Below are 16786 nucleotides of genomic sequence, written 5' to 3' on the forward strand. Positions count from 1 at the left end.
GGAATTCAAGAGAGAAAAAGATCTTTCAGCCTAGGAAGGCCTCTTGGGGAAGATGGAATTATTATGACTGAGGAAGTGGTTCTTGAGTGGCTGGTTCCCAGGCCAGCAGCAAGGGCGCCCTGGGAACTCAGAAGTGTAAATTCTTAGTCTCCACCCCAGATGTTCTGAATCATAAGCCCTGGGGCAGGCCTAGCAATTCCTGTTTGTAAGCAAGTCAGAGTTTGAGCCTTGCTCTACCAAGGAGATGGTGGCTACAGGGTGTGTTGACTGAGCTGAGGGAGAAGCAGTGACTGGCACAGAGTCAGTGTCGAGTTGAAGACTGCCGGCTGAGTGGAGGAGGCACACAGGAGGGTTTAGGGTTTCCTGTGCATTGGGTTTCTGTTTGAGGAAACTTGTTCCCCAGTGCAGTCTGATCCTGATGTCATCCAGATGTCCATTGTACCCATGTTGTCATTTTCACCTCTTACTATCCTGATCATTTAGAATGTTTGCATCATCTGGATAGGGAATAGAAATTGTATTTTTATAACAGTATTTGAAGTCTTTGGAAAATATAAAATACCAGAATTCTTGAACAGCTTCATCGATAACTACTAGGTAAATGTATATACAGTCTACATGTTGTAAAAGAGGGTTTCATATCCTTTCATCAAGTCCTAAATAAATATCTTTTAGAGACTGAAGTTTTAAAACAAAAATTTAGTCGTATACCTAAAAAGTAGGATGTGTTCCTCCTAGAGTATTCTCTATGTATTTGATAAAATTAAGTTATTTTGGCATTTTTAAAGAGCCCACCCCATCAACATTGAACTGTACTGTTTCTGCTGTGCGTGTAGACGAGGTAAGCCCTAGCCGAATTGGAGATGTTGATCTGGGGCTTCATGGGCCAGGTGTTGTTAGGTGGGTCTGGTGGTGGTGAAAGCCTTTGCTTTTGGCCTTTGCGCAGGGAGCCGCCGTACACCGAACACGAAAAGGTCCCAGGGCTTGCAGGAGTGATCTCTGATTCTCTGTGAAAGACGGAAGTTCAGGGGGGGAAAGAAGGACCCGTGGCTATACTGTGGCCATGCAGTTAGGCTTTAAGTTTAAAATGTGTTTTCTCTTTTCTGGGGAAATGAACTCATTTTTCCCTAATCTGGTTTTATGGTGGCACTACGCATGTAGCATGTTCCACGGAGAAGTCTGGTCTCTGTTGTAGGTGTGTTGTAATCTCTCTTTCTTAGGAGAGGATATATTTAAGATCTTTTGGGGCTTTGTTAAAGAAGAACTTTAGGGTAACATACATAATAAAGTCTTAAGGTAACAATGAAGACTTCTGCCGTGGTAGCATGAGATTTTTCCCACACTTGTGAAGGGACATACACGGCTGCTATGTATGAAGATGCACTTAAAATCTTCTGAAACTAAATACCCAGCCACGGCTCATCGGATGTTAGGGGTCTGTTAATGTTTTCTTCAGCCGCGTTCGAGGATAAGGAAGAGGGAAGGAATTGGGACAATCCTTTAGTTACTGTGTCAAGACTTGACCTGTATTTTTAGGGCCCTATGCTTTATTTCTTCTAAAAGAAGAACTATTTTTTCCTTGAACTCACAGTGCTGTGGAAAAATCATACTGACTCTGTAACATTATTCCTATTTTACAGATGAAGAGTGTCAATGTCAAAAGTAAAAACCGAGCTGGTCCTTGGGTTCTGCGAGGGCAGGGCTCACAGGGCTGGCACATGCCCGGGAATCAGGAATTCAGTGCAAGAGTGTGGAGGATTTATGGCTTCTCACTTATTATTCTTTTTCTTATATGTGTATGTATTTGTATAGCAGTTTAAAATATGCATTTGATGTTAAGGCCCTACCCTCCCTGCCTCACACCATTTCCTATACGTTTAGCCCTATGTTTGTTGTGCGCAACCATCTTTCTCCCTTGCCATAGGCAGAATTTTGCAGGGTTGCAGAGTAGGACCTGTCAGCTGACACTTGCTCACATGAGAGCCATTAAGAGGGTGGTGTGGCCAATGTCAGAACAACCTTGCAGCTGAAGGCAAGCCACTGCGTTTGCTCAGAGTGGTGTGAATAGGTCTTGTGACCCATTACTTGACTACCACATAATTTCTAACAGAGGAGCTCAGACGGAGTGAGGCAGTCCAAGCTGCTCAACCTGTTGAGTGCTTTTCTATTGCCAACGGGAGCACCAGCTCAGGAACAAAAGTAGGAAGTGGGATTTGGACTTTTCTTGTTTATAATGGGTTTGCTGAGAGCATGTTTTATAACATGATGGATGTATCTGACTTCCTAAATCATCGGGCGGGCTTAATTTACATAACAAATGAATGTTCCTTTTTTTTTTTCTTAAGAAAAAAACTTTTGAAAGAGGAAATTTGTGGGCTGCTGCCAAGTAGCTTCTCTCAACCTACTGTGTAGGGGATTGCAGTGATCGTTTAGGACGGCTGGTCACTGCGGAATATCCCTCAAACAACAAAGACTCTTCAACACTTGTATCTGAGTCCATGTTGATAATCAGGCTAAACCGGAAGAAGGTCAGCCTGCTTAGGAGATGTGTGGCGGCACAGCAAAGACCCCAAACGGGCCTGGGGCCCCGCAGAATTCAGCTGGTTGTGTGAGTGATGCTGTTTCTGGTGCTGGGAGGACTTACAAGACACTTTTATGCGCAAAGATTCGAAAATGTGCCAGGGTAGGAAGGGGCACCGATCACATGGAACTGGACAACAGGTTTGAAATTTTAGTTCTTTTTCAAAATCACAGTGAAATTTTTATTTAATTTGCTGTATACCAAGCAGATGAAGTTGTATTGATCTGAAAGCTGTTTTGCTCCAAGAGTGTTTCTCAGTAGGAGACCTGGGGTGGTTGGGGGGTGTACAGAAACAAGTTCTTTTCTTTGTAGACAAGGGGTAGGCATGGGTATTTTTCTTGACTATTTCTATTACCCATCTGCTTTTTTCTTAACTTTCCATTACGTTTGCCTGGAGCCAGCTTACATCCTTGTCCTGTGTTGCAGCTTGAACTATACTGTTCACGGTGATTATCAAGAAAGAATTGCAGGCCTGAAGTCCCACCACAGTTGGTACATGGGCACAAGAGTGGGGGTGCTCCCTTCTTGTTTGAATGGCGGGTGGGTGGTTGTGCTTTTCCGGTAGGAGACACGGTGAACCCATCCCTCCTCTTACAGGGAATCCTTTTTATGGGAAGGATGGTATTTTGATGAGCTGTTTTAATTATAGCACTTAACCTAAAAAGAATAACATATTTGCTATATTATTTTAGGTTGACTATTTCATTCATTCATTTCATTGGTAGTAGCTCTTAATTTAAACATTGTTTGTAAAGAATTTTATTACCTATCAATGACAAGGGAAAAACATCCTTTGAGAATTACATTTCATTTCAAATTATTGTATAGATAGATAGTAAAGAAAGCCATAAATCTATTTCTTGGTTGGTTGAAAATGTAGTTCAGGATATAGTTTCTGTCCTATGAAAATCTTTGTTTCTTTGGTACAAATTTAACAAAGCAGTGTACCTTTCACTCCAGTGTAAGGACCCAGTAGTTTGGAGAGTTTGGGAGAGGTGTGGAAATCATTTTATGGGTGTTGGGTCCCATGCTATCCATTCAATTAAAGAGATACATTTGTAGAGGATGAGGTAATGAATGATGTGGTACATTAAAAAAATATACTTGAGTGTCTAGATAAGAGCTTCACTTTTATCCTCTCCATTTTTCTGTTTCTCATCAAGATAGGACAGCTGAGGGAAAGGAAAGCAAAGGATTGACACTCAGTGTGTCTGGGTCTTGGTCTGTGCTCTGCTCTCCCTCCCCCAGCTCTGCTGCCCATGAGCCTTGTCACCTTGGGTCGGTTTCCTGGCTTGTGTGCGTCTTACTCTCAACTGGTTGTTTAGATTATTTAAAACATTCTTTCTTCCTCTGAGAGTCTAAGATGCAGCACCAGGACCTCCTGTATTCCCTGTTTTTGTTATTTGTACAATTCTAGATTCTACAAATAGGTATTTGAGGGGGAGGAGGTGGCATCCACATAAGAATATGCAGGGCCATCCTAATTATTTAAAAGAACTTACAGAGCTTTTGGTATGTACTTCTGCTGCTCACTTGCAGTGAACTTGCTATTCTTCGGTGGATTTTAATCATTCCCATTTAAACTACACTTTAAACTTAACAAAGCACATTCATATCTACTATCTCCGAACCGTATTTGAACTTTTTTAGATTTACTTCTCTGATGCTTACATTTTTTTTTAGAATTCTGCTCCGTGATGACATACACTTGTCATTTAATTGGAATTCGTTCCCAGTCAGACCAGTTGTCTTGGCAGACCTCATCCACTTTCTCTTCCCCTTCCTGCAGTCTTGAAATCGCATTCTGTATTTGCAGTGTTGCGTGCAGTTTCCTGCCCTTCTTGACGACTTGGGCCATCTTGAGGGCAGAGGGAATTATGGACAGGAGCTGCTCTGTGAGGCTCTGGTCCAGAGTGCTCACGAGTTACTTGTTTGTCCAAGTCAGGTGGCTGGCAGCTAGGTGTGACTTCCATTCCTTTGATCGTAGGTATCTTAAATCAGTAGTCTTAGGTGGTTATCTTAGCTCAGTGCACTAAGTATATTTTCAGTCCACACTGAAGCTGTACTTGAAAGTAGTTTCGACTGCAGTGGGGGTGGGCCTCCCTAGCTCTCTGCCTTGTTCAGAGGTTAACTGTAGTTTTTCTTCCCCTTTCCTAATGCTTTTTTCAGTTATTCAAAGGTGAAGATAAAGATTCCACAAATACAATGGATCAAATTGGTTGGATACCTAATAGTTGGCCACAGTGTAAAACTGACACAGTTCAGTGCAGAAAGAGACATTTTTATCTTCCCAGCTATGGTTCATGTAGAATGAAACATTTCAGGAAAGAAGTTTGTCCTCTGTATCTTCACTTCCCTTCTCCTTAATCTCTAGAATGACAGGTATGGGGGTTAAGTTCATTTCTCAAAGTAACAATCAACAAAAACCTAAAGAACTTGATGAGGCATTTTAAATGGTTTGTCAATAAAATATTCCTTGCTAAAACTCAACTGAGAGCTCATAACTCTGAAATCTGATGCTGGGTATATTGTATAGTCTTCAAATAATTGGTTCCAGTTTTCTTTCTTAAAGTGTCAACGATAGCAAAGCTACTAACACCTGGGTTTTTCAAACTTTCCCAACAAATGAGATAAATACACAGGGCTGTGTAGATGAGGAATATGGGAGTACCTGCCAAGCTTATCTGTGACCATTGTTCCTCTAACGGCAACACACTATTTGACAGGCTTGCCTTAAAGAAGTGTACCCTACGCACAGCAAAGAGGAACTGAAACAACACTTCAGAGTTAATTGTGCTTTAAGTTTCATATCTTGAAATTTGGATTCAGAAGAAATTCTTTGTACTGCTTTGGACCACCAGAATGGAAGGAGCAGAAGAAATAGTGAATAAATTAATCCGATTTATCTACAGTTTGGATGAACTAATTCTACTAAAAAAAAATGCTGTAGATTGTGGTAGCTGCTTCACGAGAAAATAAGTGTGGAAACCAGGATCTGTTTTCCCCAAGTGGCTGCTTCCCAGAGATAAACTGAACTTGATTTTTCTCCTGGTCTTTATTTGTAGCAGCTAGGGTTTCTGACTAGGAAATACAGAAATAGCCACAGATTTAGAGAGAGATGTGCTAAGGAACAGACTAAAAAATTCTGAAGATTTTAGTAAAGGGCAGTTCAAAGAAAATCTAATGCAGGTTGTGGAGGTGGGGAGAGTGTTTATCATTGTGTTCTCCACGTAGAAATACTGTGTGAAAACCACTCTGCTTTGATACTGCTTAGGAGATGTAGCTGTTGGACAGGTTGAACCAAGTGCGTAAGGAGGAAAAACAAACCCTGGTCAGCTGATGCTCTTGTGCTTCCTAACAGGCTTCACAGGGAGTTTGTACATCGCTGGGTGTGACTCTCTCAGATGCACTGGGTATCACCCGTCACAAGTTCTTCTGCCCTTTCTGCATTCCTTCCCTTTTCACTGATTTTAGGGGCCATGAGGAATTTTCTTCGGCCAGTTAAAAAAGGCTCTTTCTACCAGCTGATGGTTGGGATATAGAGATGTCATTTGAGAATGACTGACTAAATGAATGAAGGGATGCAGTGGTAACTTAGTATTGTTGCAAAGTCATAAGGGATTTAGGTGAAAAGAACATTTATCTCTTCCCTCTGAGGCCACATCTCTAACTGGGAATGAATCAGAGCAGTCTCACTCCAGGGATTTTGAAGGGGGGTGTGAACTCACTTTATAGGAACTGACAACTGACATCAACTCTTGTCTGGGTCTTATTTTAAGTATTGATGATGTAACAGGGTAAAGTCCTTGTCCTTAGTCACCGTAACTAATTGTTTCCAGAATGACAGTGTTCCAGATGGAAGACAAGGTTACTCCAGCCCCGGGGTCCACAGGCCAGTCATTGGGCCGCTTCTGGAGCCTTTTCCCCTCATGACACTGCTTGGCCGTGTGCTGGACTGGAGGACCCACTCAACGAGCCTCCAGGTCCTGGTGCTCCTGTTGTGGCTCCTGTTGTGAGTCAGCCTATGGCTTAGCCTTATCCTTTTATTGTTACAGTAACAAAAGATGAATAACTGCTGAACAGTGATGTAGCAAGCTCTGGTGGGAACTGGTGAGAGCAGTAATAACCTGTGTCGCATCTAAGATTATAGTTAAACTCCCAGTCAAAACTCAACAAACGGAATCCATCCAGCCTGTGGGCTCCAGAAACACCAAGGTTCCTGGCATCTGTCTTCCCCCTTTATGGACTACAAGTTTATATGAAATGTTGAATATCAGGTGCCCTATTCATCCATTAATGCTTATACATCAAAAGGGTTTCATCCTTCTCTTATCAATTTAGAAAGTTTTTAAAAACCCTATTTTTAGGTCTTTACAGAACAGATGTGAATTAAAGTCCTGTCTTCTCACTATGCCATTTCCTTTTACTTTTGTGCCTTACCCTGTCCAAAGGCCTGGAAAGAAAGAGAAGGGGCGGGTGGCGGGGGGGAGGGAGGGAAGGGAGGGAGGGAGGAAGAGAGGAAGAGAGAATTTAGTTGAGCTAGGATAGTTATTCCACTTACTAATTTATTTTGTAAAGTTCAACTCTCACAAATGGGACCCTGTGCCAGATATGGTAGAATCATCTTTGACCTAGGGATATATGCTGTCTTCATGAGCTCATGATCTGAGGGGCCATCTCTGCCTTAAGCTCACTGTGTCTTTGGAAACATTCCCTCAGGTCTCTGTGTTTGTTTTCTCTTCTTAAACACACACACACACACACACACACACACACACACACACACGTGGTTGATTGGGTCACTGAATCTCAAATCTGTGAGGTGTTTTTAAAAATGTAGGTTCCTGAACGTGAAGTAAATTCAGATCCATTGGATCAAATTCTGGGGGGCTAGATCCCAGAAGCTTTGTTGATTGAAAAAAAAACAAGCAAACAAAGAGTTTCTAGAGTAATTTCAATGGAGAGGTAAGTCTGAGGACCTCCAGGTAGGTGGTGTCTGAGGTCCTTTATAGCTCTAATATGATAGTCTGTTACTGACCGATGAGACCCAAAGACATAAGAAAAATATGAAGACCTTGGGTAGTCAAGGGGATCAAAACTCTCTCAGTGGTGTTGAATTTGAGTAAATTTGAATATCTAATTGGCTTTATTAAGCGATTTCTGAATTGGGCAGTATCCCATCTAGCAAGTATCCCAAAAGCTGTACAGTGGGGAAGGCTTTTATAGGCAGAAACTGGGCAGGGCAAGAAAGTTATTAGCAAAAGAAAAGAAAGGATTGTTTCAGGTAGGTTACCTGTCTTGTCAGACAGATTGCCTTAGCGTCCTTTGCGGGGAGGGTGGAGAGGACCCATGTGACAAGGCATTGGAACCGACCAGGAAATTCCAGACTGACCAATTAAGATTACATTCCCGGAGAAGGTTGAACTGCATTTAGGTCAGGTTTAAATCTAGGCTTGGTGTCATGGGCTTTAGCACAGATGACCCCGTGTTGGGCCCGTGGTTTTCTCTTTAACAGTGATAATCTTTTTCCATGTGAGGAAGCAAGCCATGCGGTCATTTGAGGAAGTGTGTTCTCCATGGAGGGAATGGCAAGTACAGAGATCCTAAAGCGGGGGCCTGCTTGGTATGTTCCTGTAGGGGGAAAAGTCATTTTCCTTCTACCCTTCTAAATTCTGGTGGGTCAGATAATTCAAATGACATGCAGGAGATTAACAGGAGAAAATGAAGTATTAACACACACACAAATGGGGAATTCTTGTAAGCATGAAAATTCCAGACATTTAGAGAAACTGAAGAGTGTATGTCATTCAGAATTAAGGCAGGGAAGTAAGGCAGTTTACAAAGAGATGAAAAGAGTTCATGTTCAGTGAGCAGATGCATTGGTCATCTTGAAATAGCGAGACACAGCCCTGGCTGGTGTGGCTCAGTGAATTGAGTGCCGACCTGTGAACCAAAGGGTTGCCGGTTCCATTCCCAGTCAGGGCACAAGCCTGGGTTGCGGGTCAGGTCCCCAGTGGGGGGCATGCGAGAGACAACTACACATTGGGGTTTGTATCCCTCTTCCTCCTTCCCCTCCCCTCCCTAAAAATAAATAAATAGAACCTTTAAAAAAAAAGAAAAACTGTAGGATACAGAGAGAACTTTGACCAGGTGGGTTTTGCTAGGTTTCTCCCTGCTATCACACCTAGCTCATGCTAAGATATGGTTGTCTGTGATGATAGCCCCCTTTCTGAAGAAAGTCCTTCCTTTGTCTAAATTCTTTTAGGCAGTTAGCGGGGAAAGTCGTTTTCTGGAGTTTTTCATTTCTTAAAAATAACCAGCATAAAATAACCAGTATTCCACAGAGGCATATTTTGAGGTGGCAAACTCCGCTCCCCATCACGCTGAGAAGGAAAACGTTGCCTACGGACAGAGGTGGTTTGGATTCAGAGCGTACACGGTCGGTCCTCTGGGGGAACGTCGTGAGGCTGGGGTGTGCTGGTGGACCGGGCTGTCGCGCTGGGAGATGACAGGGAGGTGGAGGTGGCCTGCTCCCTGATCTTTCTCCCATTGGCCCTTGCTTGATAACTACGATTCCTGCCATTAGAACCTCATTTCTTTGTATTCAGGCCTCGTTCTCTCTAGGCAGTAACTGATACCTCCGTGGGAACTAAAAGAGGACTTGTTCCTCTGTCAGGGAGAACAAGATCACATGAGAGGGCTGGGTGTGTTCTGTAGAGCAGCGTTGAGGACAGGCCTTATCCCTTCCAGCTGGGTGGACAGGACTGAGGGGAGGCCGCCTGTCACTTTGCTGAGCAGGGACACAGAATTTTGATAGCTATATTCAGAGCTCAGATAATGTGTCCTTGGTTTTCATCTTCACAGGGAATTCCCTAACAGACAATGACAGACCAAAGTCATCTTCAGAGAATGATCCTATCGCAGACTTGACATCTAGTGCTTATTACTCAAAGTATTTTAATTGGCAATTAAAATATTTTTTTCCTTTTAAAAGGCTTTTTAGAGCAGCTTTAGGTTCACAGCAAAATTGAGCAGAAAATAGAGCTCCTGTCTGCTCCCCGTCCTGCCCTCATAGCCATAGCCTCCCGCGCTGTCAGCATCCCCCCCACCCACACCAGACTGGTGCCTTTGCCACAACAGACGAGCTCACACTGATGCGTCACAATCACCCCAAACCATGGTTTACATTGGGGTTCACTCTTGGTGGTGTATATTTTCTGGGTTTTGACTAATGTATAAAATGTATCCATCATATAGTGTTAATACAGAGTAGTTTCACTGCCATAGAAATCCTCTGTGCTCTGCCTATTCAACTCTCCCTAGCCCTAGGTAACCACCGATCTTTTTACTGTCTTCATAGTTTTGCCTTTTATAGATGTTTTTGGCTGGAATCATGTAGTATGTAGCCTTTTCTGATTGGCTTCTTTCACTCAGTAATATGCATGAAAGGTTCCTACATGTTTTTTCATGGTTTGATAACTAATTTCTCTTCGGCACCAAATAATATTCCATTGTCTGGATGTAGCACAGTTTATTTACTTACCTACTGAAAGACATCTTGGTTGCTTCCAAGTTTTGGCAGTTATGAATAAAGCTGTTGTATTCCTGTGTGGACATAAGTTTTGCTCATTTGGATAAATATCAAGGAGTGTGATTGCTGGATCATAAGGTAAGAGTTGGTTTAAACTTGTAAGAAACTGCCAAACTTCTCACCAGCAACGAGTGACAGTTTTTGTTAGTCCACATCCTTGTCATTATTTGGTTTCGTCGATGTTCTGGATTTTGGCCATCCTAATAGGTCTGTAGTGGTATCTTATTGTTGTTTTAATTTGTATTTCTCTAATGATGTACGATGTGGAGTATCTTTTTATATACTCATTTGCCATCTATGTATCCTTTTTTCTGAGGTGTCTGTTCATATTTTCTTCCCATTTTAAAATTGGGTTGTTCTTCCTCTTATTGTTGAGTTTTATGAGTTGTTTGTGTATTTTGGATACCAGTCCTTTATGCGGATATGTGTTTTGCAAATATTTTCACTTGGCCTGTGCCTGTCTTCTCATTCTCTCGGTACTGTCTTTCACAGAGCAGGAGTTTTTAATGAAGTCCAGCTTATTATTAGTTCTTTTTTCATTTCATGGCTGTGCCTTTGATGTTGTCATCACCATGCTCAAGATCATCTGGAGTTTTCCCCTCTGATATCTTCTAGAAGTTTTATGGTATTTTGTTTCATATTAAGGCCTATGACCCATTTTGAGTGAAGTTTTTGTGAAGGGTGCAAGGTCTGTGTCTGGATTCAGTTTTTTGCATGTGGATGTCCAACTGCTGCATCACCTTTGTTGAAAGATGATCAGTTGATTACATGTACGTGAATCTGTTTCTGGTCTCTCCTTTCCTGTTGATCTGTCCCTTCTTTCACCAGTACCACGTTGTCTTCATTCTGTAACTTTATAGTAAGGCTTGGAAGTTGGGTAGTTTCAGTCTTCTGACCGCTCTTCTCCTTCATTATTGCGTTGGCTATTCTGGGTCTGGTGCTTCTGCAAATACACTTCAGAGTCGGTTTGCTGATACTCACAAAATAACTTGATAGGATTTTGATTGGTATTGCACTGAATCCATAGATCAAATTGGGAAGAACTGACGTCTTGAGTCTTCCTACCCATGTACATGAAGTATCTATTTATTTAAGAACTAATAAACTTTAGTTCTTTAATTTATCAGAGTTTTAAAGTTTTCCTCATATAGATCTTGTACACATTTTGTTAGATTTATATGTGTTTTTTGGGGGGGGTTCTATTAGAAATGGTATTGTGTTTTTGTTTTTTTTTTTATTTTAAACTCCACTTGCAAAAGTGTCGCAGGTTCGATTCCCAGCCAGGGCACATGCCTGGGTTGCAGGCCATGACCCCCAGCAACCGCACATCGATGTTTCTCTCTCTCTCTGTCTCCCTCCCTTCCCTCTCTAAAAATAAATAAATAAAATAATCTTTTAAAAAACCTATTAAAAAGTGATTTAAAAAAATAAAAAAAATAAATTCCACTTGCAAATTGCTAGCATATATTGAAAAATATTTTACATGGATATGTCAGAGCATATAAAGCAAGCAAAAAATATTTTGTGTGGATGTTTTAGAGCATGGCTGCACTCATATCAGGCTGTAGCTACTATCCCGTTTTCTTTTTAAATGTCTCCATCTTTTTCTTAAATATGTTTGCTGACTATCAAAATGATACAATTTTATTAAGACATTTGGCAAATGCAAGCAAATATAAAAAGGCGAAAGATTTATTCATTCTGAAGAGAAACCAGAGTATATAAATGCAAGCAAATATAAAATGTGAAAACCCAAATCACCTATAATGCTGTCACACAAATCTTACTAGTATAAACATGTTTGTTTACTTCCTTGTAGTTCTTCCTTGATGTGGACGTAAACTACATTGTGTTAACAGAATCATATTGTATATTAAGCTATATAATCTGCTTTTTTACTCAATATGATACCACAGCATTTTCCCCATGTTATTAAAATGTTTTTGAGAAGAAATTTTAATGACTTTGTAATATCTTATTAAATGGCTTCAAAAACTTAGAGTATGTTCTGCAAATGGATATTCAGATTTCCAGTTAAGTAATGCAGAGTGACCCTGTTTTTGTTCAAATTTCTAGCAGTTTTCTTGATAGGGAATTTCCCTTGTAGGAAATTTGAAGGAAATTTTTCTTCCTCAATGGAATTTGAAAATTGAGAGAGAAATTGTCAGGTAAATGGGCAGTAAAAGACCTACGGCTGGGAAGTTGCTAGCCTGGGTAACAACAATGGTCTGCCTAATAACCTCAGAATGAGACTGGTCTGTCCACCTGTCTTGAGCAACCTGACACCCGTAGGCCTGTCCACAGAGGGCCTCGCCACTGTAAAACTGGGCGCTGAGGCGCGGGTGATCCTATCAGCCAGTGTGTGCTCTACGGGCAGATAGATGCCCACAGATAGAGGGGAGTTTAACATTCGGTGTTTACTCTTCTTCCCCTGGGAAGGAGCACATGGAGGTGAGAGCTCTGGGGAGTACTACGCTCCTCAGAATTGCGCCTCCACCTGTAGGGAACCTGAAGCAAAGGTAAGGAGGCCCCCAACTCTTTTATAGGTTAAATCACCTTCCAAAGGATATGAGTATGAGCAGATTTTTTTCTTTAATTTCATAAAGCATGTTCTCTGTATATCTTCAGAGATAGTGCATTCACTTGGTTCAACAGTAACAAATTCTCCAAAATATATATACACATATTTGAAATGAATTGCTCCCACCTCTTTATTCTTTCCCATCCCCTTTAAGTGATGAATTTTATTAGTTTCTTAAAATTCTTTTTACATTAATTTTGTACAGAAATGAACAAATAGAAATATGTATCCTTCTTCTTTTTTACACACTAAGTAGCATGTTCTACACAAGAGTCTACTCTTTGCTGTTTGGGCTCTCCAGCAGACTTTGGTTGTATTTTTGTATTTCTGGAGAAATTGGGGGTCTCACTCATTCTAACACACTCTCTCCAACAGCTACTGGGTGGTTGGTTGTGTGAATGTAGCATAAGTAATTGAACTTGCACCTGTTACTATCCTCTCCAGTTGCTCCAGTCTTCTGCTGTTATCAAACATGCTGCAATCACATGTTTTTAAAAAATCTGCCCAGTTCCAGAAGTGGAATTGGTGGGTCCACTGTAGAAAATACCTTACTTATAATTTACTTATAATTCTAATACCTATGACAACTTACCCTCCATATACATGGTCACACTGTGTGGTGCCTCTGTCTGTATTTCTGTCAACGTGGGATGTCTAACTTCTGAATTTTTGCCAACCTAATAGGTATACGGTTTTAAGTTGCTCTTCTCCTTCTAAGAGTGAGATTTGGCATTTTTTTCATGTGTTTAAAGACCATTTTACCCCTTCCCCTGTGAAATATCTGGATCCATTGCCCACTTTTCCATTGGTTTGCCAGTCTTTTTCTTTATTGATTCCTGGTTGTTCTTTATATATTAGGGAGAGTCTTTGTCTGTAATATGAGCTACTAATTTTTTGTGAACTTTTAAAAAGGGCTTTGATAATTTTTTTTTACACATTGTAGTCATACTGTATACATAGTTTGGTGTTCTGCTTTTCAGTCTTAACATTATATCGCCAGAATTTTTATTTTTCAAGTGTGGCTGTTTTTGCCCCTCAGAAGGAAGCGCGGAGGGGTGGTCCTGGAATGCAGGTGCTGCCCTGTGACTTGTTTGTCGCTGGTGTTAAGGGGATAGTGCAGCGGAGCTGGAAGGGCACAGAATTTGGAATCGGCAGACATTGGTTTGAGTCGACTTTGCTGCTTAATGGTTACAACCCTGTTAAAGTTTCCTAACTTCTGTGTGAAACAGATTATGTAATACGGGCTCTCCCAGGACATTCGTGAAGGTCAGCTCAGGTGAATTTTGTAAAAGTATTTGGCAAACTCTAAAATGTTAGGCAATTATTTATGTGTGTGCTATGCAGCTCGGCTCACTGTCTTTCCCTTCCCACAGCCAAACGTCAGACCTTCTGGAACTACTGTCTCTAGGTTCTGTGGGATTATGCTGTAAAGAAGGCAGTTCCCTAACATGATGGAAATCAATTTGATACAATAATAGCACAGCAACAACAAACTCAAAGCCATAAATAGGTTTACTAAATTAGAAGAGGAATTAGCTTTTCAGAGATTTTGTCCTGTCTCCGGAGGAGGCAAGGAATGAAGAAGGACAGGAAAATGTGGTATATGCATGCTGAGAAGAAAGCTCAATAAATGTCATTGTCTGAGGCCACACCACATATTTGAAACTGACTCTGAATTCTTTGAATTCATTAAGGTGGTTCCTCTGTAGGAGTTCACCCACTGCCACATGCTTCAGCTACCAAGAAGCCTCTTAAAGCAAACAGTAATTAAGGTTGTTTGTCTTAAGGCAATAATAGAATCCTGGGGAAAAAAATAGGGTGTTCCTGTTTCATTATTTATTTTTAATTTAAATTTTATTATATGTTTTAATTTTTAAGAGGTGGGGCAGTCATATGGTTAGATATTCGAAGGATGCAGAGTCTAAGCAAGTGCTTGCAGCACACCGACTCATGCGTGCCTGGCTCTTCGGTAGCCACTTTGGGGTTAATCCTCAAGAGGGCACCTAGGAGGCAGGTATTGTTACCCGTGTTTTGCAGACGAGGATAGGAAAGAACAAAGTTTAGGTAACTTGCCAAAGTCACGTAGCTAGGAAGAGGCAGAGCAAGGACTTGAACCCAGGCTGCCTGGCTCCATAGTTTATACTCTTCCTCACTGTGCTGTTCTGACAGATAACGTAGTAAACAGCAAGGGGAAAGCCTTTCCCTGTGCTTTGTAAAGAACGTACAATGAAGTCTGCTCGATTCTCTTCCTCAGCAACCCAGCTTTCTATTCCAGACACAGCCAGTGTTACCGATTCATTGTACTGTATGTCTTTCCAGAGACACTCTGTGCATATGTAATAAAACCCAGAGCTTTCCCCCATTTTTCCTTTTTAAAATATATGTGGTAGCATTCTAATACAGTGTTTCGTGTTTCTTTTTTTAGTTAAAATTATGTCTTAGAACTTATATAATTACATCAGGAACTTCCTTATTTGTTGTTGTACCAGTATAGTACCATGCTGTGTGGCTGTGCCATAATTTAACTGTCCTGTGGTGGTTTCCAGTCCTTTGCTATTCCAGACAGTGCCGTAGTTAATACCTTCTGGTATGTGACTATTTTGGACCTGTCTGTCTATCTGTCTGTCTGTCTCTTCTTTTGGCCTCACCTGTGCCCCACCACTTCCCCATGTGCCCACTTTCCCATCTCTTTTAGGGATAGTTACAGCCAAAGATAAATACAGTTTCTATTATTTGGGCTTTTTCATTTTGCAAACAAAAGCCTTTACAGAGAGTCATGCTTTTGACCTCTGAAAACCTCTGGGAAAATAGGATTATTACTTTATTTGCATACAATTTAGATGGGTGTAGAATGAATATATATACGAGGCAATGTCGTAAATATTTAGTTTGAAATTCATTCGCCTATCTCTTATTAGTACACACTACCCTGGTGGAGAGGATGGGAGAGCCTTACATTCAAGAAAAGGTGAATCCTGTTGATGCAAGTTAGTTTGCAGCAGGACCATCATACAACTCAGTGATCCTGGAATATAGTCATGAATGCTGACCGTTTGGTCTGTGCAGACAACAGCGTGAAGGAATCAGCTCAGTGACTGTTGAATAATGCACATGTGGAGATGAACAGTAAAGCTTTCTTTTTGGGGGGGGTTGCACAGGCAGTTTCTAGTTTACAGCCTGCAGAAAAGAACGAGTAGTGCTCTTTTAAGAATTAAAGGAATCACTTTGGAAAATATGGGTCCTTCTCAAAGATTCTGTGCATGTTTAAAGGGGAGAAAGGAAAGAAACCAAGAATAATAAAATAAGAACAATAGAACTTAGGAAAGCTAGCCAGGGGTTGAATCTTGGTTGGTACAATGACCACCCCACCCAGTGTCCCTCTTGTCTCAAAAGAATGTGTACTTTTCAAATTTTGTTAGCGTCTTCTGAAAGTTTTATCAATTGGAGATGTGTGTATATGAAAAAGCATGCTTGTCAAAGTATAAAGTACATCCGGAAGGGTTAAAGATATGCCGTGCAGTAATGTTGGTTAAATGTTGATTAATACATTAAGATTGCTTTCCTCCCAATACCTGGATCATTTATTGTAAATTACACTGTGTACACTTAATAGATAATTTGGATTTGGAACTATAGTGCATTAGAGTTGGAAGGATGAGATCTTGAGGAATCATTTTAGTCACATCGCATCGTTTTATAGAAGAAACATTGTCCTCAGATGTGAAGGAGTGTTTGTAGAATTAGACTACCAGCCCTGCCCAGAACCCAGGCATTTTGACATTGAGGACAGGGCTGTGCTGTTTTGTGGATGCCGAGGTGGCCCTAGGGTGGTGGGGTGTGGGTCCTGGGGCATGAGTGCAGTACACAAACTTGACCAGTTTCGGAGTTGTACCCGACACAGTCCTGAACTCAGGAAGGAAGGAAGGAATTCTGTCTTCTTCTCTTCTGTACTTCAGAGTTCCCTATTCATAGCAGCCTCACCTCAGGCTGTATTGAGACTCATGTTATAATATTTTATCATTGCTGTGTGAAA

General features: G+C 41.2%; 1 protein-coding gene across 4 annotated transcripts in view; it reads left to right on the plus strand.

Annotated features, from left to right (window-relative positions):
* Window positions 1–16786, plus strand: part of FNIP2 (folliculin interacting protein 2) — a 121288-nt gene that overhangs the window by 34468 nt on the left and 70034 nt on the right. For 2 of the 4 annotated variants that reach the window (XM_045831001.1, XM_045831004.1), the window contains exon 1: window positions 2213–2721. The exons of the other annotated variants lie outside the window; for them this stretch is intronic. In XM_045831001.1, the coding sequence (XP_045686957.1) occupies window positions 2546–2721 (176 nt within the window). In that variant the 5' untranslated portion in view covers window positions 2213–2545. Of the gene's footprint in view, window positions 1–2212; window positions 2722–16786 lie in introns of those variants that run through there. 4 annotated transcript variants of the gene reach the window in all.

The sequence above is a fragment of the Phyllostomus hastatus genome, unplaced genomic scaffold (assembly GCF_019186645.2).
Source record: "Phyllostomus hastatus isolate PE091 unplaced genomic scaffold, TTU_PhHast_1.1 phas_contig_159, whole genome shotgun sequence".
Taxonomy (NCBI): domain Eukaryota; kingdom Metazoa; phylum Chordata; class Mammalia; order Chiroptera; family Phyllostomidae; genus Phyllostomus; species Phyllostomus hastatus.